The following is a 25,564-nucleotide window of genomic DNA, read 5'->3' as shown; positions in this document are numbered from 1 at the left end:
ATACTACCAAAAAGACTCGATGCACCTTTAAAACTCCCTCCAGAATAATACACATTAGTAACAAAAAACCCCAATTTTTAAATTAAAAGATGCATTGCACCATAATTATACCTGAGTAATGAGACAATAACTGCCCAATTACCACGTAAGCACGTAATAGACCGGTTGAGGACTTCATACTCAATTTCACTTAAATGTTAAATACTGAAATAAATAACACCAAATGTTTATTTAAGGACATTTTCTGCCACATCCTTTATTTTCTATCATCTATTATTACTCAAGCGGGCCAAACTCTAACTGAAGCAAAAGGCAAACTCTTTAAATGAAACCCCGGATGCACACCTGAGGGGTAAAATGGGGTTACTCACCACGCAGAAGTCCCGTTTTCCACAGTCTCATATAAACTGGAAGAGTTGCTCACTGCACCAAAATCCTCCAGAGGTGATAAGAAAAGTCTCTTCCTTCAACTGCAATCTGGTTTCCTCTGGTCCGTGATATCCACAAAAGTCCATAATCCACAGGTGGCGCAGGTGTTAGCTTAGCCGAGAAGCTAATCAAGCTAAAACACTACATTTAACTTCAATTAGCAGCGACTGCAACTCATAATCTAAATACTATCTCTATCCAAGCACACTGACAGCGATATCAATACAGATAAAATCCTGGGGCATCTTCTCCACCTTCACGAGACTAGCACGAGACTAACACTGAGCTCTCACGCGCACCTGATTCACCTGCCGTCATTAACCTCCAGCCAATCAGAAGGCTAGTTAGGGAACTTGACGTTGACTCTTGACTGATTAATTATTTATGCTTACTTTATATCTATTATACTTTTGTACTTTGAAGGATGTTTTGTTGATTTTACAAACTGATAATTATATATATATATTTTTTTTTTTTTTTCTGTGTAATTTTATCATATTGCTCGCCAGGTCCAGCTCATAGACTGTATAAAAGAAATGACGGAAATGACGTAATACCGGAAGTTGTTTGTTTTTTTGTACATTTTAAAAAGTCCTAATTCGTACTCAAAATGTAAAATATACATATATCAATATAATTTGTATATGTATATATAGGCCTGTTGTTTTATAACTATATATATATATATATATATATATTTTTTTTTTTTTTTTTTTTTTTTTTTTTTTTTTACCACTTTCATTTTATATTTATCTGTTAGTCTCAGCATTTGTTTGTTTGATGTTCTTTACTTTACTGTGTCCTTACACCATTTATGCTGTAATTTGTATGTGATATTAAAGTTGAATATAAAAAAACAGTTTAACCCAAATTCTTCACTGTCATCAGTAAATTACACTACTCCCCATGTATATAGTTACAGACATTCAAAAACTACATCACATTTTATGAAGCCTTAGTGAAAATAGCCTTGTGCTGTGAACAAAATGGCCCAGTAGGTTACATATTCATACAGCTGTACTGCAGCCTTATAACCTGAAGGACAACACACACCTGCCAACAATTTTATATCTGTATCAAAACCAACTACACAGGGAGACAAAGCAGTCAAGGTTTGGTAGGCAGGATGTGGCAGTGTGAGGAGAAACTGTGGTAAATCTGCTGTTTTTCTCTGTCGACTCGCATCATCCAGCATCACCCCATGATGATGTGAACCACAAAACTACCAGTGGGGGAATTACAGTACATTATACATTATGCAGTGTATAATTTACTTCCACTGGAACATTTACTGTCAATTGAAGTCATACATAGTGAAGCAGGAAGAAAGAGTGAGGATATGGGCAGATGGATGATGTAGCAGATGATGAGTTCACATTGAAGCACAGATAATTAATGCTTTTTCTAATATATATATATATATATTAACCAATCAACCAATCAAAATACCCGTACTGCAATTGCCATGCACAGAGTAAGAGCAGATAGCAGAGTTTTAATGCAGATTAGCTGAACTGAAAACTCTAAATTAACTATAATTGTAAATGTGAGATTGCATGGTGAGCTTCCTAGGGTTTGCTTTGCTCTATCACCTGGTGCATGCTGGGATATAAACCAACCCCCTACCACACAGAACAGGATAAGTGGATTTAGAAAACGGGTAGATTCATATGTTTTTTTTTTCTCATCCTGCTTGCCTCTCTTGCTGCCACTGTTTCTTTTTATTAACACTTTATTGCACTCTGTCTCTCTCTCTCTCCAGCACTGTCACACGGCATCTAACACAGTCCTTCGTCTTCATTTACTTGACGGATAAGGAAATGCATACCTATGTGTTTGTGTTGCACATGCAAATAGGATTGTGCTGAAAATGGCACAACCATATCTAACCACTTAACAAGCTGACTGCTCAATAATGGCAGAATATGTGAGGAAAACCTGGACATTATACTTCCACTACTACCCGATGTGCTCACTAGCAGCCTTGTGTTGTTTTAGCTGCGGATATGTGGTGCCAACAAAAAACTGTCTATGCATAGCACAAATGTTTAATGTACCTGCTAACCACAGCTGTGTCTCTGGCATTCACAAACCATAGATACAATTAAGCAAAGCACACAAAAAGTAGTCCATTTTATTGCTTTTTTTTTAACCCTCCTGTTGTCCTCGAGTCAAGGAAGGGAGGGATGGATGGAAAGGAGGAAGGAGGAAGGAAAGGACGAGAGGAAGGAAGGACGGACGAAGAAAGGTAGGAAGGAAGGAAGGAGGAAGGGAGGGAGGAAAGAAGGAAGGATGGAAAGGAGGAAAAAGAAGGAGGGAGGAAGGAAGGAAGGATGGACAAAAGATGGTAGGAAGGACGGTAGGAGGGAGGGAGGAAAGAAGGAAGGATGGAGGAAAGACGGAAGGAAGGAAGGTAGGAAAGAAGGAAGGAAAGGAGGGGAGGAAAGAAAGAAGGAAGGAAGGAAGGAAGGAAGGATGGACGAAGGAAGGTAGGAAGGAAGGTAGGAGGTAGGGAGGAAGGGAGGAAGGAAGGATGGAAGGGAGGAAGAAAGAAGGAGGAAGGAAGGAAGGAAGGAAGGAAGGAAAGGAGGTAGGGAGGAAGGAAGGAAGGAAGGAAGGACAAAATAAGGAAGCAAGGAAGATAGAAGGGAGGGAGAAAGGAAGGGAGGAAAGAAGGAACAGTCAAAACAGACGGGTCAATTTGACCCGGGAGGACGACAGGAAGGTTCAATATCTGCAATAAAATGACCACAGTAATATTATAAAGTTAAAACTGAAGGTATGAAACTTTTTAAAGCCTCAAATCAATCTGTTTGCCCTGCTTCCACTATAGTTTTTTTACTATCTTTGATTTTCTTTTGCTTTTTTCTTTCAGCTGTGAGCAATATAGTGTTCTTAACATCCAACAACATCTAACAGACTGCTGGACTAGTTTGCCGAGTCACCCCCTAAGATAATAATAAGGTCGTGTTTTTATCTGATAGCAGTCAAAAAATGTACTTGCACAAGAGCTGGTGTGTGAATGCCAGACACGGCTGAATCAGACGGGATTAATATCACTGTGGTGCATCTGTGACACAGAAATTACTCAACCTACCCTGTAGAAACAAGTGCTGTCACATCGGGGCTTTTGTGTGTAATACCAGATGGTCACTCATACCAGCTAAAAAAAAAAAAAAGAAAAACAACCCACAAAGCTCAGAAACCGGATGCAAAATATCACAAACTAGTCTTCCACATGATGGCTATCTACCAGCTGATCAAAGTTTAACAAATTATTATTGACTACTGTTAATCTTCCTGTCGTCCTCCCGGGTCAAATTGACCCATCTGTTTTGACTGTTCTTTCTTTCCTCCCTTCCTTTCTCCCTCCCTCCCTCCTTCCTTCCCTCCTACCTTCCTTGCTTCCTTCTTTTGTCCGTCCACCCGTCCGTCCTTCCTTCCTACCTTCCTTCCTTCCTTCTTTCCTCCCCTCCTTTCCTTCCTTCTTCCTCCCTTCCATCCTCCCTCTTTCCTTCTCTCCTCCCTCCCTCCTACCTTCCTTGCTTCCTTCTTTTGTCCTTCCTTCCTTCCTTCCTCCCTACCTCCTTTCCTTCCTTCCTACCCTCCTTTCTTTTGAAACTAACCTAACTGATGTATAGCCCTTTGAATAGTCATAAAACAGGCCCAAGATGTCTCCATGTAGCGCTAAACAACTGCAGGCTACTCTGTTACACTGTCAAACTTAAGTGAGACGTGCTAACTAGCTAGTTATTGTGGCAAGCAGCGGATATTAAACTCATATCCCATATAAATAGATGTGCCACCGCTGCAGCTAGCAATTTAGTTGCTAACGAGCGAACCATATTGTATCAGACTGTGCTCGCCACCTTGCAAACAGCTGACACTGCTAACCCCCCTGAGCCCATTTCTATAAACAGCATCAGAACCTCGCCATCCATCACTCGCCACCAAATCAACTCCAGCTGGGTGTAATGTAAATGTAAATGAACTGAGTTTGCTGAGAGGAGAAGATGGAGGGAGAATGAAGAAAGAGAGAGAGAGAGAGAGAGAGGGACAGAGAGAGAGAGAGAGAGAGAGAGAGAGAGCTCAGTGTTGCTAGATGGATGAGAAGGTGGTTACTCCTTTTTTTTCCTTCCTGTTGCCCACTGGATGGATTTCTTCCAGCCAATTCTCCTCCCGCCTCCTCGGTGCATTTCTTCCTATTATTCCAGATTTGCTTCCACTCTCCTCCATTTTTTTTTCTTGTCTCTGTTCATTTCCTTTTCACTTATTGCTCTTGCTCAAATCCCTTGCTCCTATCCTTTATTCCGACGATACTTGTACTCCTGCATATTATCATAGCATGGTTACACTCTCTTTCCTTAGGCCCACAGCCTGGAGAGAGAAAGTACGGGAGGCCACCTGTCATCAGTAAGATCTGCGTCTCTTTCAGAAACACACACATGGACAGACAACCCACCACTTCACCTGGCTCTTCACTGAAAGTCTCCCAGACAGCTGTCAGGAGTGTCCAGAGGGCAGAGAGCAAACACAAGACAGATAGACTAAGAAAGAAGGAGCAGAGAGTGATGAATAGCATAAGTGCTGACGTGATTATTTGATTGACAAAAGACCGATCGACATGATTTTTGATCATTCTTCTGGTTAATGATCACAGAAAGACGCCAGATATATCACTGTTGGAGCTGGTGGTCAGACAACCAGACTCTTGGGTCTTGTCTGATATTTTATAGATAATTAATTGGTGAATTCAAAACCTTATTGACAGACAAATTCAATTATAGAAATGATAGTTACTTCCATCACAAAGACAGAACAAGAGAGCAGAGAGAAAAACATTGGGAGAGACAGTGGTAGGGTGAAAAATGCTGACATGACCGCGATACTGAGCTCTCTTACCGGCCCTGTGATACTGACTAGCCAAATAAACACACACACACACACACACACACACACACATGCTCTCTGTCAGGCCTACAAAAGAGAAATGATGTAACCATCTGCCCCAAGGACAGAGCTGGGAGCGCCAACATCTAGCATATGACACCAAGCTCTACCAGGTTTTTGTGTGATTGAGGTTAGTTTTCAATCAAGGTGAAAGTGACCTTGTGGAGAGCTTCCTCTATCCTCAGGAAACCTCCTGCGTGTGGTTTGAGAATAAGTAATGTGCAGTCACCGGTAACCGCTCAGATTTCCTGGAAAATACCCGCCCTACATCTTTAGACCCACATTATTGAGGCATCCAATTTCTGTTACTTAGCATAATAAAGGACGACATCATTTATCGAGTCACTGTGATATGAATAATGATGTTTTATGATGTGAGAATGCTGTGGTTAACATCAGGAAGGAAGGAAGGAAAGGAGAGAAGAAGGAAGGACAGAAGGAAGGAAGAAAGGGAGGACAGAAGGAAGGAAGAAAGGGGGAAGGAAGGAAGGAAAGGAGGGAGGAAGGAAGAGAGGGAGGAAGGGAAGGAGGAAGGGAAGGAAGGAAGGAAGAAGGGGAGGAAAGAAGGAGGAAGGAGGAAGGAAGGACAGAAGGATGGAAGGATGGAAGGAAGGAAGGACAGAAGGAAGGAAGAAAGGGAGGAAAGAAGGGAAGGAAAGGAGGGAGGAAGGAAGGGAGGAAAGAAGCAACAGTCAAAACAGACGGGGTCAATTTGACCCAGGAGGACGACACAAAGGTTAAATTTAGGCTACCTTATTCACCATAGCAACAGTAAACACCACAACAATCGTAGTTATGTGTTTTTTTTAAAGTGTCCTAAACAGAGAACAGCTTCTTCTACAACAAAGTCCACTGAGACTTAATTTTTGCAAGTTAAAATCTAATTGCACCAGCACTCATGGCCACTAGATGGCGTCTGTAACTCTAACGTAACCATAGGTCGTTTTTTGTCGACTCACGTTAAGACCTACTGTGTGGTTTTACTCGGGAGGACAGGCTCTAAGATAGACTACAATGGCAGCATCCCCAAAATAAACAAAAAAACATGACACACAACATAATTTCTCAGTGAGCTTAACCCCCCTAAATCTCCCCTAACTGTAATGTTTCCCAAATAAAAACATCCTCGACTGACACTAAAGTTGCTGTCTCGACTGTCTCCTCTGTGCTTCTTTGTTCTATTTCTTCCAGCGCTGTCAGCTCCAAGGCCTCCACCAGAAAAGCCAGCTCCACGCAGCCTCCCAGAGAGAAGCTGGCAACAATCTTTGAAGCTAAAAATAACCGCAGCAAAATGCAGTGAGCTTGGGATAATCAGAACCCACGCCCATATGCAGGCCCGCTCCCTCACAGGGCCGCCTGCTAAACTGCTGAGTGGCAAAAGACCAGGATACAATCACATTGAGATCAATAGCTCGTACATGGCATGGAGGATGGCTGAGGTGGCTCGTATATATACTTGTGCATGAAAAATGTGCCACCAGACGCCGACACACCCACATACAAAGAATCGTTATCTATAACTAACCGAGAAGGAGGATCTCTTGTTGGTACCGATGTCAAAATTAATGGCCAGGAAACCAGATTTATCACATTAGCTTGAGGCACTCTTTTGTCAGGCTGTCATATTTTAAAAGATCATTTAAACAAACAGTAGTGTTAAAACACCTGCAGGGTCAGTGACAGAAGATTCCCAATATATCACGAACCCATTTTATATAGTTTATGTCCACCATTACTGCATTCTGTAATCAGCATGAGGGAGATAAAAGCTAGTGCATGTGTGCATTTCATATAAAGATGACATTGTTGATGTTTTTTTTATTCAAATAATGTGACACAGTGAATCCTCTCAGCCCACAGCATCATGTTTGCCCCCAGTGGTCGACATCAATATAATGTAAAAACAGACCACCAACCATGGATGAGCACAAGAATCATCATTTAAGTACATTATCTTTACTGCACTGTATCAAAAATATCCTTTAACCCCTTTTGTAAAGACCTTTGTAACCTTTGAAAGGTGCTATATAAATATAATTACATTTATTTACCTATTTACTAGCAACCACTTCCATTGAGTCTGGTTATCAGCAGTAGGAGTACCGGTAAAAGGAATCAGACAAGCTGACCTTGAGAAACGGGCAGTGAGAGAGAGAGAGAGAGAGAGAGAGAGAGAGAGAGAGAGAGAGAGAGAGAGAGGGGGATAGACAGAGGAAGAGAGAGAGAGAGACAGAGAGAGAGAGAGAGAGAGAGAGACAGAGAGAGACAGAGAGAGACAGAGAGAGACAGAGAGAGAGAGAGAGATAGAAAGAGACAGAGAGAGAGAGCGAGAGCGAGAAAAAGAGAGAGAAGGCTGGGTCGAAAAAAATTCCATCACCCGGCTTATAGCCGATGGGAGAAATCATATCGGACTCGAACTGGTCCAGGCCTGAATTATCGGACCCCCTGCTAGCTCTGTGTACATTGAGGTAAGATAATCAGTCCAAACATTTTATCTTGACTAAAGAGTGGTTTACAGCCAGGTGCCAGCACCATAATGAGCAGAAGGTAGGGGGGGGGGGGGGGGGGGGGGGGCTTTTCTTCAGACCAATGCATCACTGGAGAATATTTAATGCTTGGAGCATGAAATTAGGAGAGCTACTTGGCTTATAAGACCTGCAAGAGGAAGTCATTATTTTACATTGTTTATTTTACAAAGATTTTTGATTAAACAAGGGAGGTTAAATGAGACAGAAACTGTGACACATATGGTAAATTCAGCATTTAAAAATGACATACTGACATATTTTGTTTAATTGAATATTCATGTTTTTCTTCATATTGGCTCAATAAATCCATCAAAACATGCCAGTTACTACCAAAACGCTTCATATTCTAAAACAACTCATATGAAGGTTTCCAGCGGTAATGTTAGACAACTAAAACTAGCTCTTTAACCGTCGTATTGTCCTAGAGTCAAGGAAGGAAGGAAGGAAGGAAGGAAGGAAGGGAGGAAGGAAGGAAGAGAGGAAGAAGGAAGGAAAGGAGGAGGGAATGGAGGAATGAAGGACGGAAGGAAGAAGGGAGGAAGAAGGAAGGAAAGGAGGAAGGAAGGAAGGAGGAAGGAAAGGAGGAAGCAAAGGAGGAAGAAAGAAGGAAAGAAGGAAGGAAAGAAGGAAGGAAAGGAGGGAGGAAGGAAGGAGAGAAGGAAAGAAGGAAGGAGGGAGGGACTGAAGGAAGGAAAGAAGGAAGGAAAGGAGGAAGAAAGAAGGAAAGAAGGAAGGAAAGGAGGGAGGAAGGAAGGGAGGAGGGAAACAAAGGAGGGAGGAAAGAAGGAGGGACAGAAGGAATGAAGAAAGGGTCAATTTGGCCCAGGAGGACAACACAAGGGTTAAAATTAGGGGAGGGTGGGGGGGGTTGTGGTTTCAAAGAGTGTCTGACTGCTCAAATGAGATGGGAAGGCTATTGTAAGGCACTGATGAAACAATGAAATACAATCCAGGAAGTCCAGTCGGAGCTACAGACTAATGCATTACAGCTTATCAAATGCTGCAAAGTGGTCTGAAATACTCACACACAGACATGAAGTTATCACATCAGCAACTGTTTGGTCTTTCGTTGCGGTGAACAGCAAAAACACAGCATATATGTTACCAAGTGATCCACTAGAAATGTACGCTTGCATGCATGTGATCGGCTAAAGGCCCATTTATGCTCAACGGACATACGAAAATGTATATGTCTGTTTCAAACGATGTTACCGTCACTGCTCACATACTTCTATGCGTCCTTTACGTTGGCATGGATGTTAACCAATACATCCACCAGGGGGCAGCACAGAGTCAAAAACAAACATGGCGACTGTGGAGGAGATATTGATAATGTTCCTCTCGTATCCCTCCTCCCTTCCTTCCTTCTTCCTCCCTTCCTTCTTTCTTCCTTCCTTCATTCCTCCATTCCCTCCTCCTTTCCTTCCTTCTTCCTCCTTCCTCCCTTCTTTCCTTCCTTCGTCCCTCCTTCCTTCCTTCCTTCCTTCCTTCCTTCTTCCTTCGTCCCTCCTTTCCCTCCTCCTTTCCTTCCTTCTTCCTCCTTCCTTCCTTCCTTCCTTCCTTCCTTCTTTCCTCCCCTCTTTTCCTTCCTTCTTCCTCCCTTCCATCCATCCTTCTTTCTTCCTTCCTTCATTCCTCCATTCCCTCCTCCTTTCCTTCCTTCTTCCTCCTTCCTCCCTTCCTTCCTTCCCCTTTTCTTTCCTTCCTTCCTCCCTTCTTTCCTTCCTTCGTCCCTCCTTTCCTTCCTTCTTTCCTTCCTTCCTTCCTTCTTCCTTCCTTCCTTCCTCCCTCCTTTCCTTCCTTCTTCCTCCCTTCCTTCCTTGACTCTAGGACAACAGGAGGGTTAAGTCAAAGCTGAAGCCTTTCCTGCCTGCTCTACCCCATAATAGCTAAAAAGGTAGTATATATGTGTTTTCATTGGCACTGGCATTTTGTTTTCTGGGAAATATTTACTTGTACATGAGTGAGCACTACATGTGAGGGGGGAGGGGGCAGAGTTTACCCAGTATGAACCTCATCCATCTGTGGATCGTGAGGTTTTTTGACTGTGGAGGAGAATGTGGTGTAAATATCAGATAAAGAGTCAAATCAGGAAGGAGGAAGCATAAAAGCATCTAAAATGGAGAGTATCTGTTGTTTGTTTCATTTGATTTGAACTGTAGTTTGTATGTTTGCAGTTTTTAATTGTATTTTTTTAAAGTGCATTTTATTACCCTGCACAGCCACTTGAATTGCCCTTGCCTTGCCGTGCCTTGTCTTGCCTATGGGGGTTTCCTATGCATTGAACTATGCAATGAACATGCTTACATATGCTCTCCAGTCCACACCAGCATACATACATATATATATATAAGTGTGTTTCTATATGCACTGTGAGTGGATGTCACCCTGCTGTGACCTCTTGTATAAATGAGGTCTGAATTCAGCACCATCTTTTAAGCCTGATTGCTTCTTTCCAGCTGAAAGAGGTTTTGAGGACAGGACATGCAACCCACTTGAGAAATGGTGATTGAAACGTAATATGACAGATTCAGACTTTGACACTTGATATCTGCTGTATGAATATTGTGTTATTGTGCCATATTTTCTCAAGATGCATCTGAATTCACACAATTTCATTATTATTTCATTCATATTTAAGCAGCGTCCTGAAAGAATGGAAGACTCTGTTGACCTGAATCACTACAAATGTCCATCTTGTCTTACCTTGAGTCTGAATAGTAAGCCTTTAAATCTTTTAAAATTTTGCTGAAAATGAAGATAAAATCCTGCCAACAGTAAAATCATTCATGTTGTTCCCAGAAGAGTTTCACTTTCTTGGCTGAAAACAAGAGGAAACAGACTTCAGATGATTTGCCTTTGTAATCAATGAGCAGATCAACCACCAAGAGCCTGCTGTCTAAAAGTCAGTTTGAGTAACTGAGTTTATATTTAAGGTATATAATCCTATATATAAGGTTTTGAATTACTAAAGAAAATCATGTGTTGAGGTATTGTCTTGTATGACAGCTTTATATTAACCCTTACATACTGTTCAGGGTTAAATTTGACCCATTTTTACATCTCAGAGTAGTAAAAAATACTTTTTTCACCCTTGTAGCCTGAAATTTGATGAACTTAACATACAAAGACGGATATATATTCAACAAATATTCATTCTTCACATTTAATTTGCATTTGTTGAAGTAGTTTCTCCTGTCATATGAAACATTGGACCATTATAAATTGTTATTTTTTATAGTTTTCTCCTCATACAAACTAAAAAAAATCACTCTCTCTGCTCTCTGAAAGCTTAATTAAGGATTTATCTCACATTTATCTGAGACTGATGAGGTATTTATGAATGATTTATGGTTCAGAAGTTTGTTATTGAGACTAATTGTGAGGAAATTCTGTGACGGGTTAGAATATGAACAATATGTGACGATTAAAATCTAGTTTCCTTCTTTCTTTATTTCTAAATTTAGTTTAATTGTATGTTAGATAGATAGATAGATAGATAGATAGATAGATAGATAGATAGATAGATAGATAGATAGATAGATAGGTAGATAGGTAGATAGATAGATAGATAGATAGATAGATAGATAGATAGATAGATAGACAGATAGATAGATTGTGGTTATCAAAATATGTGAGAAGCTAGCATGTATTTTTTGGGGCCATGCATCTTACCCCCCCATTTCCAATTTCATTTAATTGCTGAGATAACTTCTAACGGGGGGAAAAGAAATGCATGTATCTAAAAGATCAAGGCTATAGGTAATTTACAATACACATAAGTCAGTGTATCTGTGAAGCAGCTCCTGGAGACTCGAGTGCCTGACCGCTAACCTAATGCATCAAAAAGCTGTCATGGCGTACCGATTACAGTTTTAATTTGCTGGAGATTCCGTGCGAGCAAAGCTTAACGTCACTTTGATTAATTCTGATGAAATGTCTTGCAGGGTGGAAGAGTGATGAAATATTAATGGTGAGAAAGAGAAACATGTTCAATATGTAGAGGAAAGTGTAAATAATTAAAGATGGCCCCTTTGACGTATTATCCCAAGCTAGGCAATTTCCCCCCCCCCCCCCGTCGTACATGCATAGCTTGTCGGAGAATGAAGGTGTTCAGGTTGCCTTCGGTCTCTCCATGCTAAGGCTAAGATTGTTTTCACTGGAGAGGAAAAAGAAAGTTGAATTTCACCATGACTGCCAAGGTTGAAATCCTCCATCTGCCTCTTTTTTCTCACCTTCTCTCTCTTCCCGGGATTTGCCTGCCTTGCCCCGGTTCTCTCTAGAGGAAGGTGCTACCTGCTAGTTACCTGCTCCAAAATCCTCATTCTCTATGTTTGCATCTGGCTGCTGATGGGAGACAGACCCTATCTTAACCCTTATTAACCTTCCTGTTGTCCTCAGGTTAAGGAATGACAGGAGGAAGGGATGAGGAAGGAAGGAAAGAAGGAAGGAAGGAAAGGAAGAAGGAATGAGGGACGGAGGGATGAAGGAAGGAAGGAAGGAAGGAAGGAAAGGAGTAAGGAGGGAGGGAGGAAAAGAGGAAGGAAGTAAGGAGAGAAGGAAGGAAGGAAGGAAAGGAGTAAAGATGGAGGAAGGAAGGAAGGAAAGAAAGAAAGGAGTAAAGAGAAAAGAGGCAAGGAAGGAAGGAAGGAAGGAAGGAAAGAAAGAAAGCAGTAAAGACGAAAGTGGCAAGGAAGGAAGGAACGAAAGGAGTAAAGACGGAGGAAGGAAGGAAGGAAGGAAAGGAGTAAGGAGGGAGGGAGGAAAAGAGGAAGGAAGTAAGGAGAGAAGGAAGGAAAGAAGTGAGGAAAGAAGTGTGGAAGGAAGAGGGAGCAAAGAAAGGAGGGGGAGGGGAGGGGAAGAACAAAGGAAAAAATAAAGAAAGAGGGAGGAAGGAAGAAAAGAAGGAACAGTCAAAAATCAGACGGGTCTACCTGCTAGTTACCTCATCCTCTATGTTTGCATGTGGCTGCTGATGGGAGACAGAGACACTCACCTGATCCTGACATAAACCCTGTCCTGTCCTAACCCTTATTAAGTTCAATTTCTTCATTTTGGTAGCATTTAATCTCCACCGTGTTTTCATTCATTATGTTTCATTTAGACTTGAACGTTTTCTTGACACTCAGGTTATTCTAACTAGGCCAATAACTGTCGGTGAGCAGCAGCAACATTTACATTTTCCTTTTGTTTATTCATTTATTTATTTATTTTTTGACAGGCGCTTTTCTCCTAAATTGCAATACAAATGAGGTGCAATCCATGCTGGAGTAAATCAAGGTTGAAGGTCCATTGAGTAACATGTAAGTGCATTGCAAATAGCATGGATAGAAAGAGAGAGGGAGAGAGACGGAGAGAGAGAGAGCTCTTTGAAGAGGTGGGTCCTTGATTTTTGAGAGGGATTCTGCAGCAGACAGAATTATTTACTCATATTTACTCAAAAAGATTTCATAAAACATGATCTTGTTTGTTTCAGAATCCTATACAATGCATCAGAGAGCATATAAGCACTGTATATTGATTTGTGTGAGTTATTAAATAAAGAGAGGTTTCCAAGGAGGCAATAATCTAAACCCCTTCTCCCACAGCCCACCTTGGCACTCTTATTAAATCTGTCAGCTGGCCTACAGCTGCGAACCATTTAACACTGGTAAGCAAAGAAATATCAGACTGCTCTGAGTTCAACCATAGCTAACAGCGAGTGTTGCAGCCTTCCACTTTGTAGTAACTTAAGAGGAGTAGTGTGGGCTGTGAAAAGTGGGGGGGGGGGGGCAGGAAACGCCAACTACCCAGCTGACCTGTGGATGCACCAGGAAAATAATATCCTTATTAACTGTTCAAATTTTAAAATTAGCAATATCCAAGCTTTTTCTCCATACGTAGCTCTAGTGAGGCACGAAGAAGAAATAACAATGGAGGAGCTTTCTGAGGAAAGGTTGTGTGAGTTAGTTAGAAACATTAGGAACATTAATCAGGGGTGACAAACATGCGGCCCGCGGGCCAGAACCGGCCCGTCGTGGATTGCAATCCAACCCACTTTCCTTCCTCTCTTCTTTTTTCCTTCCTTCCTTCCTTCCATCTGTCCTTCCTTTCTTCATTCTGTCCTTCCTACCTTCCATCTGTCCTCCCTTCATTTCTTCCTTCCTTCCATCCTTCCTTCTGTCCTTGCTCCCTTTCTTTCTTCCTTCCATCTTTCCTTCCTCCCTTTCATCCGTCCCTCCTTCCATCTGTCCTTCTTCCCTTCCTCTTCTTTCCCTTCCTTTCTTCCTTTCATCCTTTTAATGAGTTTGACACCTCTGTATTACCAATATCTCCTCCACAGTCGCCATGTTTGTTTATGAGTTTGTTGTTGTTTCATAAACGTTTGACTCTGTGCTGCCCCCTGGTGGATGTATTGGTTAACATCCATGCCAACGTAAAGGACGCATAGAAGTATGTGAGCAGTGACGGTAACATCGTTTGAAAAGGACGGATACATTTTCATACGTCCGTTGAGCATAAATGGGCCTTTAGTTGTGTTAGAGACAGAGAGTCAAAGTGCTGCTAGTTATATACAAACATTACTAGCCTGTTGTGGCTCCCAGCATCTTGAATCCATCAAAAAATCCACAATGGACTCATTATTATTCCAACACTGGCAAAAAAATATCTGCATGAAATCTCTCGAAAGCTCCAGGTGAGGATTTTTTTACACTGGAAGCTGAGAAAGGACGAGACGAGACACTCCCTTTTAACAACATGTGGTAAGACAGCTAAGTCTGGAGGCTCATAGGAAAACTTGTTACTAAGCAGCTCACAGAGAACTAATCCAAGTGTAAAGACTGCAACACAAACATTTACACTGATGCTCCTGCTGATGTTGGCCAGCAGTAGTAAAAGCCAACGTTCATTTTTGGTTATTTTAGGGCAAAGGTGGCAAACTCATTTTCATTTAAGGGCCACAAACAGCCCAATTTGATCTTGTGTGGGCCGGATCATAAAAAGATGGAAGGAAGGAGGGAAGGAAGGAAGGAAGGAAGGCAGGCAGGTAGGTAGGTAGGCAGGCAGGGAGGAAGGAAGGACAAAAGGAAGGAAAATAAGGAAGGAAGGAAGAAAGGAAGGAAGGAAGGGAGGAAAGACAAGTGGAAGGAAGGAAAGAATAAAAGTGAAGAAAGTAGAAAGAAAAGAAAGGAAAGGTTGGAAAAGAAGACAGGAAGGAAAGATGAAAGGGAGGAAGGAATGAAGGAAGGAAATATGGGAGGAAGGACAGATGGAAGGAAGGAAGGAAGGAAGGAAAATAAGACAGGAAGGAAATATGGAAGGAAGGTAGGAAGGACAGAAGGAAGGAAGGAAGGAAAAACACAGGAAGGAAATATGGAAGGAAGGTAGGAAGGAAGGAAGGAAGGAAGGAAACGAAGACAGGAAGGCAATATGGAAGAAAGGTAGGAAGGACAGAAGGAAAGAAGGAAAGAAGGAAGGAAAAAAGACAGGAAGGAAAGATGAAAGGGAGGAAGGAATGAAGGAAGGAACGATGGAAGGAAGCAGGAAAGTGGACCGAATTGGACCCCTCGGTGGGCCGGTTTTGGCCCACGGGCCGCATGTTTGACATCCCTGTTTTAGGGGTATTTGAAACACATATAGAGGCAACAACTGATTATTAATGAGGCTAAATTAGAATAATCTGTATCCATGCTTTTGCTTTCTTTGTGGAAATACATTTACTATAGTTAAATCTATCCTGAAGGCCTATTTAGATGACATTTACATCTTTAAATCTCTAAAGATATAGAAGGACTATGTTAGAGTAGGTGATTGTAACCCTGCTCTGTGACAATTACAACCTCCCAAAAATAATAGTTTTCTGTCTCAGGAAGTGCATAACTGTGGTCGGGCGGGTCTAAAGGAGCATTTTGGGATCAGGAGTGTTCCCATAATGCCATCCAAAACCTGACAGATCATGTTATATGTTTTAAATCTGGCAATATAATACAGAATATAGTCTTACTACTGTCTCCACTGTGGCCTCATGAGGTGTACTAAATGGGTTAGTTCAGGGGTGTCAAACATGCGGCCCGTGGGCCAGAACCGGCCCACCGAGGTGTCCAATTTGGCCCACTTTCCTTCCTTCATTCCTTCCTCCCTTTCATCTTTCCTTCCTCCCTTTCATCTTTCCTTCCTGCCTTCCTTCCTTCCTTCCTTCCTTCCTTCTGTCCTTCCTACCTTCGTTCCATATTTCCTTCCCGTCTTCTTTTCCAAAATTTCCTTTCTTTTCTTTCTACTTTCTTTACTTTTATTCTTTCCTTCCTTCCACCTGTCTTTCCTTCCTTCTCCTTCCTTCCTTCCTTCCTTCCTTCCTTCCTTCTGTCCTTCCTACCTTCGTTCCATATTTCCTTCCCGTCTTCTTTTCCAAAATTTCCTTTCTTTTCTTTCTACTTTCTTTACTTTTATTCTTTCCTTCCTTCCACCTGTCTTTCCTTCCTTCTCCTTCCTTCCTTCCTTCCTTCCCACCTTCCTTCCATTTGTCCTTCCTCCCTTTCTACCTGCCTGCCTGCCTGCCTTCCTTCCATTTGTCCTTCCTTTCTTTCTTCCTTCCTTCCTTCCTTCCTTCCTTCCTTCCTTCCTTCCTTCCTTCTTTCCTTCCTTCCTTCCTTCCTTCCTTCCTTCCTTCTTTTTATGGTCCGGCCCACATTAGATCAAATTGGGCTGTTTGTGGCCCTTGAATGAAAATGAGTTTGACACCTCTGGGTTAGTTGTTATAAAACCACAACTAGTCATGCTTAGTATTTATTTTATTGCCATGCCCGATGCTTATTTGTGTCTCCAGTCCCTCACATCTGTCCCTCACAATATAAATAACACTATATAATGGTCCGAAACTATTTCAACAAATGATATTAAATGTGAAGAATGAATATGTGTTGAATATATATCCTTCTTTGTATGTTAAGTTCATCACATTTCAGGCTAAAAGGGGGAAACAGGTATTGTTTACTGATCTGAGATGTAAAAATAGGTCAAATTTAACCCTGAAAAGTATGTAAGGCATGGGAGTCAAATATGCGGCCCGTGGGCCAGAACCAGCCCACCGAGGGGTCCAATTCGGCCCACTTTCCTTCCTGTCGTTTTTTCCTTCCTTCCTTCCATATTTCCTTCCTGTCTTCTTTTCCTTCCTTCCTTCCTTCCATCTGTCCTTCCTCCCATATTTCCTTCCTTCATTCCTTCCTCCCTTTCATCTTTCCTTCCCGTCTTCTTTTCCAACCTTTCCTTTCTTTTCTTTCTACTTTCTTCACTTTTATTCTTTCCTTCCTTCCACCTGTCTTTCCTTCCTTCTCCTCCCTTCCTTCCTTCCTTCCCACCTTCCTTCCATTTGTCCTTCCTCCCTTTCTGCCTTCCTGCCTTCCTTCCTTCCTTCCTTCCCACCTTCCTTCCTTCTTTCCTCCCTTCCTTCCATCTTTTTATGGTCCGGCCCTCTGGGTTAGTTGTTATAAAACCACAACTAGTCATGCTCAGTATTTATTTTATTGCCGTGCCCGATGCTTATTTGTGTCTCCAGTCCCTCACATCTGTTGGATCAAGCTATTTAAAACCAGATTAGGATTTATTACACAGTTTGAGCCCAACTTTACTCTTTTATGCTTTATTTTTATTGGACTCATCTAAATGTAGAACCGCTATAGCAGAAATCTTTATATTGTATTTTTTCTGATTTTCAACTCTGTATGATTTCCATTATCTATTTAATCCTTATAGCAAAGTTCGGTGAAAGTGCACGGCTCAGCATGAGATGTCAAAAACATTAAGTAGAAATACAGCCTCCCCCAGCGCTATAGTGTTGTCACAGAAAGCAAGCAATAAGCATCCCTTTATTGTGTGTGATTGTCACGTCGGTGTTGTTAATAGAAGCATAAACCATGTCCCCGAGCCTTGACAGACTACCCTTGAGGGATCCTGAAACAAAACTAAGAGAAAATGCTCTTTTAAGCATGTCACTTTAGCATCATTTAACGAGAAAAAACATCCTGCCACGGAGCATCTATCAAAACAATCCTTCACCAGTCAGACCAAGAGGAGTGTGTGTGTGTGTGTGTGTGTGTGTGTGTGTGTGTGTGTGTGTGTGTGTGTGTGTGTGTGTGTGTGTGTGTGTGTGTGTGTGTGTGTGTGACTGATAGGTGGGCTGATGTAATTCTGCTGCTTCCACAGCCATGGTGATGGGCTGTTAATCTGGATTTAGGTTTCAGGGCCACTGTCTGACTGAAACCTTGTGGCTCAGCATGGAGACCTCTGACTGCACCAGAGCTTCTTCTGAGGCTTCAACCTGACACTCATCTAGTAATGTACAGTTTAACCTCCCTCCTTCCTTCCTTCCTTCTTTTGTCTGTCCATCCGTCCTTCCTTCCTCCCTTCCATCCTTCCTCCCTCCCTTCTTTCCTTCCTTCTTCCTCCCTTCCTTCCTTCCTTCCTCCCTCCCTCCTTCTTTCTTCCTCCCTCCCTTCCATCCTTCCTCCCTCCTTTCCTTCCTTCCTTCTTTTGTCTGTCTGTCCGTCCTTCCTTCCTTCCTTCTTTTGTCCATCCGTCCTTCCTTCCCTCCTACCTTCCTTCTTTCCTCCCCTCTTTTCCTTCCTCCCTTCCATCCATCCATCCTTCCTTCCTTCCTCCCTTCCCTCCCTCCTTCCTTCCTCCCTCCCTCCTTTCCTTCCTTCCTTCTTCCTCTCTTCCATCCTTCCTCCCTCCCTCCTTTCCTTCCTTCCTTCCTTCCTTCCTTCCTCCCTTCTTCCTCCCTTCCATCATTCCTCCCTCCCTCCTTTCCTTCCTTCTTCCTCCCTTTCTTTCCATCCTTCCTTCCTCCCTCCTTTCCTTCCTTGACTGGAGGACAACTGGAGGGTTAAAAAAACTCAGCAGACCTACTGACCGTCTCAGTTTCTTATTATTCTGTTATTATTATTATTGTTATTATTATTATTACATATTCATCTTCAAACAAACCTGTCTCAGACTGTCTTACTCATGACTACATTGAGTCATCTACTCTTATTTTTAACCAAAATGTATAATCTCATTTTTTGTTATTTCTCATCATGTTGTTTTTCCACACTGTTTTAATTTTAGATCTTATTCAGAGTGACTATAACAAATCTGGGATTACAAATTAAAAAAAACAGATTTGTGGCTCTATATGTGACACTTTTAAAAACAATGTTTCTGTTAAAGAATACAACAACCAATAAATAAAAATAGATGCACATCGTATGCACAAAAACAAGCATAAACAGGGCGAGGGTGGGGAGCCATTTTTGTCTAACTCATAAAAAGTTACCTCACAGCACAAAATAAAAATAGCTGATGCGGCAATTTAAATAAACCAAGCTGGGGCTGAAAATATAACCATGACAGAAATATTCCCAGTCACTCGATTTTCTATTTCTAATTCTCTTTAGCTTTCTACGAAGCAGAAAGCATTACTGATCATAACTTGTAATCTTAAGAGGGGTGAAGACGAAGGGCACGGATCGGATTTCCAGCTCGCTTAATCCAAGTGACATTATCGCTGAGGCAACACCTGACATTTTGCCCTGCAGTGCAGAGGTCACTTGGCTCCTTGGTTTCTGTAATAGTATCATCTCTCCCAGGTCAACGCTGCCTGATTCTGCAGCTTGTAGCAACCAGGGGAAAAGCTTCAGATTTTTTGAGTCAGTCTAACAGATTTTAAACGTGTCAGTCATGCTCTCAAAGTGACTACAAGTAACAAAACAAAAAAAAAATGTCTTACTGTACCTATCACATTTTCCTGGTTGTCAAATCTTGACGTTTTCACTGACAAAATAGGATTTCATCAAATAACACCAAAAGAAGCTGTGAATCGGAATCGGGGGTCCAGCATTCAAGGCTCCACGAGTAAAAGTGCCATTCATTGACTTGAAAGTACTTCAAAAAAGGTTGAATTGGGAAGAAACTCTACTGGTGGAATCACAGATCAAAGGTGGGGGAAGAAAATAGAAAATATCAGCTTCCTTGAAAAAAAAAAAAACAAGTGAAAAGTGCAAGTCTGTGCAAGCTCCGATGCTCCATGGTGGTGCTGATCATTGAGCTTCGTGACGAAACCAGAACCAGATAATACATTCGAGCTTCTACAGGTGATGCCTTCGTTTGCCTTCGTTTTCCATATGCAACAGCTGCTCAAGGCTTATGGGTATTGTAGTATTTAAAGCCATTCGCTATACCTAATAGGATTTTAGGATTTCTAGGAAGTTGAAGTCATTAAAACTAATAGCCGTAACATAACCCTATAACATTGTTAAATTATCCAGCACTCACCTATGTGTCTTTCCACTAAGGAACATTTAGGATATTATTGAAAGAAAACTAAACACCGATGGAGGTATAGCGGTTCCTCTATCATCCAAAGCGAATCATTGATGGCACCGTAGACCAGTGATGGGATATAATCAACGTCCATCTTAATTTTGTGACCCACAAAGACAGGGACAAGCATCAATACGAGCAAACAGATGGTCTGCTATACTTAAATTAATAAAAAAAAATCTCTCTCGTTTCTGAGCACAAGCCAACGGAGGCAATTCAGTAATACCGCATAACACATTCACACATAATGGTGAGTTAATGTGAAAATGATGGCGTTTTCAAATCAAAGCAGCATGTGGGTGGTAGAGTAGAGGGGATGGGAGAGTGAAGGGTTGTTTTTTTTATTTTTTAAGGATTATCGAAACAAGTCGGCAGAACTTTCTCAGGCGAACTGCAGAAGAAGAAGTGACATTTTCCCAAGGATATCTATCAACGAGGCTTAATGGTTTTCATGAGCACTTGCTGGAGAAATGGCATTCTTTTTTCTTTTAATGGTTAATTAATAAATGAATGGATAGTGATGAATGGCCCCTATTTTTCCTCCCGGTAATGAAAAGATACACCACCACCATCCCCTCCCACCCCACCCCCCTCTCTCCATGTTTCTAATTATCAGGGGAAACAGTCCCTGGTCTCTGGTGTAATTTGGGGACGTTTTCATTATCATGGACACAAAAGAAGCAGCCGTACCTTTTCAGCCCGACAGACAGAAGCCACAGCAGCTGGAACGCGGTGATTTTATTTATCAATGATTTTTATAAATGGTTGCCATCATGTAATTATCGATAATTTAATAAATGGTATCCATCATGTAAATCACACATCACAACAGACTAAATAATGAGAGAATAGCAACAGTGCTTAAGCTCAAATGACATTACAGGACCATTTAGGTCAGTACAAATTAATTCATAGCATTCAACAATTGCATACATCATATCTAATGAGTCCAGACCTTGACATTAAGTACTATAATATCATGGCAATACGAATGTAATTATAATGGTAAATTAACCTGCAGGAGATTAACAGTATATGATGCTTGTGTTATCTGAATTTCATCTGCTGCTCTGTTGACTTCTTAGCTTTTTTTCCCCCACTGGAGACATAAGAAAGACTTGATCCACACACAGAGAGCAACGAGGCCAGACTGTTAAAAATTAAAATATAACCAACTACCGTCAATCTGTGTGGAGATCAGAGACATGAACACCACAAGCAGAAGGAAGTCCAGCACATAATGTGACACCATTTTGAGAGCAGAGAGATTTATCATGGAGGAAGCTGTGTCTAGGTGTGTGTGTGTGTGTGTGTGTGTCTGAGTGTGTGTGTGTGTGTCTGTCTGAGTGTGTGTGCGTGCCATTGATCGCTGCACGAAAATCCCCTGTAGCACCAATCAATAGCATGTGTGCATTGCATGGCTTGAGTCAAGGACAGAGATAGAAGAATCAGCATCAGCACAGAAGAATCAGCATCCATTAACAAACACATTATAAAGCATTTCTCTTTTTTTTCTTTTTTCTTCTCAAGCTGCATCAAATGATCAGTCTATCTGGGTCTCACTTTGCATTTTGGAGCACACGGCGTCATCATTAAAAAAGGCTTGTAGGTTTGCATTAATTAATCAGCAGCTCCGCACAGCAACTTTGTCACTTGGAGGTTGCAGTAAGTAAACACCACCACTTAGTGTACATATGAGTGCATGCATGCACCTGTGACAAGGCTGAATTAAATCCTCTATTAAAATGACTTGACATAATAAAAGGCATGAAGTAGCAGCATTTCAACCCATGGATTATTGACATAATTCACTTTATCACTCCAGTCTAACCTTGACTTGAGCCAAAAGTCAAAGTGTTGGTTTGGGATAATGTATCACAGCACCTCACATACACTGGAAACAGCTCTCAAACACACATTTGATGTATAAATGCATGATGAATAATGGAGCAGCACTCTTCCTTTACATCTAAGTCTAAGTTCCTTCTTTGATCTTACTCTCCAACATCCAATATGAACTTAACCATCAGACTTAAACATGCAATTATCTTTAACAAAACATCACATCAGGAGCTCGCTGCAGCCAGCTGAATCAACTAACTGACACAAGATTTGACAACCACATGACATGATGCCTTCATTGGGATGGGATGGGATGCTGACGTCACTTTACTCGACAAAATCATCAAATTCCAACATTTTTCTCTATTAAGACCAAAAGCTGTAACTGAGTGTATGCACCACCATTTTAGACTCATTCTACATTGGTGAAAAGAGAGTCACAGCACTGCTTGCTACGCCTCCAGCACATGATGCACCAAGGTTAGGGGTTTAACTGTCCACAGAGAGACTGATTATTGACCCTTACCAATAGTTCAGATGGCCTTACTGTATCAATCAATGCTATTGATCACGCTTCTGAAACTCACAGTGGGATGGCGGTACATGTCAATTTTACACCAAATGGTCTGGAAGAAAGAGTTAAACCTCAAGCATTGTAATAAATAAACTCAAAATGTCAAGTTTTGATGATTAAGAAGCAACCGATCGACAAATATTTGATACACCACTTGATCAGCTCGCGAAAACCCAACACACCTGTGGGACGTCATTCACAAGTTCGCCCGTTAATCTGTTGAACCGAGCACACTCAGGACAAACCACCTCAAAGTTTTCCAAGACTCAACAATTGAATCCTTATCCATTGAGTTTCCAAGCTATTAAACAAAGGCGACTTACGTGTTTTGCGGTAGCTGTGAGTACGCGTGGTGAGCGTGGTGGAGACCGTCTCAGTTGTAGTATGCTCCGGGGTCCACATCTGTGTAGAGTCGTGGAGTACCGTTGGATTGGACGGAGAAGGGCTAGCTGTCGCCGCTCCAATTATGAAGGTGGTCCGTGGCGGCGCGGTAGTCGTAGTAAAACCAGAAGGTCCACGTCCGTTACGATTCACAGGATTCCGAGGGGTTACCTGGCTACCTGAGGCTCCACTACTGGTGGTGGTAGTGGCAGATCGAGTTCTACCTTTCGCCACGGTTACGGTTCTAGCCGTGGGGTTCCCGCCATCGGCTGTAGGGGTAGTTGTGGTGGTGGTAGTATCGGGACCTTTGGGAATCCCGCTTGGCTTGGAGAGGAAGATAGGATCCTGGCCTATTCGATTAGCATCCACCAGGTCTGTTGGCACATAATCCCGCACTGTACCAACAACAATCCACTTCAGAAGCATCAGGCTCAATCCAAGACCAATGAAACCAATAAGTAAGGGGACCACACACAACCATGTCTGCTGGCGAGGCCAAAGCGCACAGCGAAGGGGACCCTGATCCTGGGCCTGGCCTTCGCCACGAGCCCCTGAAGCCCCTGGAGCCTCAGGTTCCTCCAGGATTACCGCCCCGGATACGGATGCACCAGAACACTCACTCATCCTTCCCTGCCGTCCTTTATGGCTCATTGAGGGTTAACCCTGTGATAGGCATCGGTACCACATGGCAGAAAGGTTCCCGACAATGCCGGACATTGAGAAGAGACAAAGGGAAAGGTTGAAGAGATGGACCCCCACAAAATTGCACCCTCAACACGTACACAAATATGTAATCCAAGGATAGAGAGGAGGGGAGGGGTGCAGGAGATACATGCAGACACGCAATCACAAACACACAAGCACACACACACACTCAAGAGACACCCAGTGAGAAATGGGAGAGCCGGTGTGACGGATAATCGCCCGATTAGTCCGCGTTTAGTCCTGCCCAACTCTTGATGTCCAGCTGAAGCAACAGTGAACTTCAAGAACGTTCACAACAGGGAAAAAGCCAAAGGAGAGGAAGAAGTAGTGATGTCTCTAACGAGGAGAGAGAGAGAGGGACAAAGAGAGAGACGGAAAGGAGAGATGGTTGGGAAGGAACGGCTTCACATCGGTGCATGTGAGAAATGTGTGGCATCCGTGTTCAGATGCCACTGCAGCAAAAAAAATCCACAGCTATTCCTACTTAACACGCGTGTATGTCCCTTCCATGTACAATCCACGGTAGGATGGTTTTATCTTACTGGGGAGTGAAACTTGCTGGGTGGGTCTTGTTGCTTCCCCACCCTGTGCAGGACCAAAAAAATAAAAAAAGTGTTTCCCGATGCAGCCCCAACAGCTTTAGCAGAGTCAGCGTCCCTCAGCTCCCAAAATCCATCTCTTTTGTAACTGAAACAGAGCGAGAGAGAAAAGAGATCTGTCGTTTATGTGTCTGTCGAACACTCTCCTGGGATTATCCGCTATCTTTGTCGACCGTTGCTTTTCAACCAGCCTCTCCTCTCCTCTTTTTTTTTTTTTTTTGAGGACTTCTGATATATCACTCTTTGAATTGAAACCTACTTTGCTTCCTTTATGTGTGCTCTAAATTCCAGTCAAGCAAAAAATAAAGCAGTAGAATCCAATTAATTTTCCAGACCCTGTCAAAAAGCAACACTTCAAATGAGAACAGAGAGAGGGAGAAGGGGGGTGGGTGGGTGGGAAGGGGGGTGGGGGGGTAAAAAAGAGAATGAGGGGTGTTGTCGCGCAGTGGTATCACAGGGCGGATAAATCTGCAACTGCGACGCGTGATCCTTCTCCTTCTCCAGCCGGCTGTGGATCAGATTTCCCCAAGCTGTCCGCTCAGCGCCCTGCTGTCTCAGTACACTGTCCGTTAATACTGCAGCAAGCACTCATAAAGCCTCTTCTCATCTATTTGCAGGGGACATTCCGCCACAGAGGGATAAAATGAGAGAGGAAAAGCAAGAGAATGAGGGATTGGATGAATATGACTGAAACAGAAAGCAGAAAGCAAGAGATAAGAGAAAAAAAACAAACAGGAGGTTGCAAATGTTTAAAAATATCCCACTGATTCTGTCTTCTCTCTTTCTGAGTGGTGTTTTTTCCTCAGTCCCTGAAAGCCTCTGCTCTTTCGAGTCAGCCTGTGATTTGTTGGTCGGGTTGCTGGGATCCTTTGCTCGTCCTCTCCTCCAGGATGCTTTCTTGGAGATGATTAGAAATGAGCGCCCCGCGCTGGGATGTGAACTTGCAACCGCAGCAGAAGAGGCTCCCTCACCTCCTGTGGGGTTAGCAACATCCGACGATGCAGCTGTCTTTACCTGTGGTGAATGTGATGCAGACGCACATACAGCTGCCTCCCTGAGCTGCCGCCGCTAAGAGACAGAGAGCGAATGAGAGGGGGGAAAAAAACGCAGGCACAGACAGAGCGGAGTGTGCACAATGGTAGAGTGAGAGAAGAGAGATAGAGAGAGAGGGAGAGGAGGCAGGCAGGGAGGGAGGGTGGGAGGGAGGAGTGAAAGAG

The 25,564-nt window shown here is 42.5% G+C and overlaps 1 protein-coding gene across 1 annotated transcript in view; it reads right to left on the bottom strand.

Annotated features, from left to right (window-relative positions):
- The window catches only part of LOC128373310 (pro-neuregulin-3, membrane-bound isoform), a 501,549-nt gene extending 477,855 nt beyond the window's left edge, over positions 1-23,694 (bottom strand). Inside the window, exon 1 of the mRNA XM_053333598.1 lies at positions 22,986-23,694. Within this exon, the coding sequence (XP_053189573.1) occupies positions 22,986-23,694 (709 nt within the window). The remainder of the gene's footprint in view (positions 1-22,985) is intronic.
- Positions 23,695-25,564: the final 1,870 nt, after the last annotated feature.

Source organism: Scomber japonicus, chromosome 14, assembly GCF_027409825.1.
Source record: "Scomber japonicus isolate fScoJap1 chromosome 14, fScoJap1.pri, whole genome shotgun sequence".
Taxonomy (NCBI): Eukaryota; Metazoa; Chordata; class Actinopteri; order Scombriformes; family Scombridae; genus Scomber; species Scomber japonicus.
The sequence above is the reverse complement of the archived record's forward strand: the minus strand, read 5'-3'. Positions and strand labels throughout refer to the sequence as shown.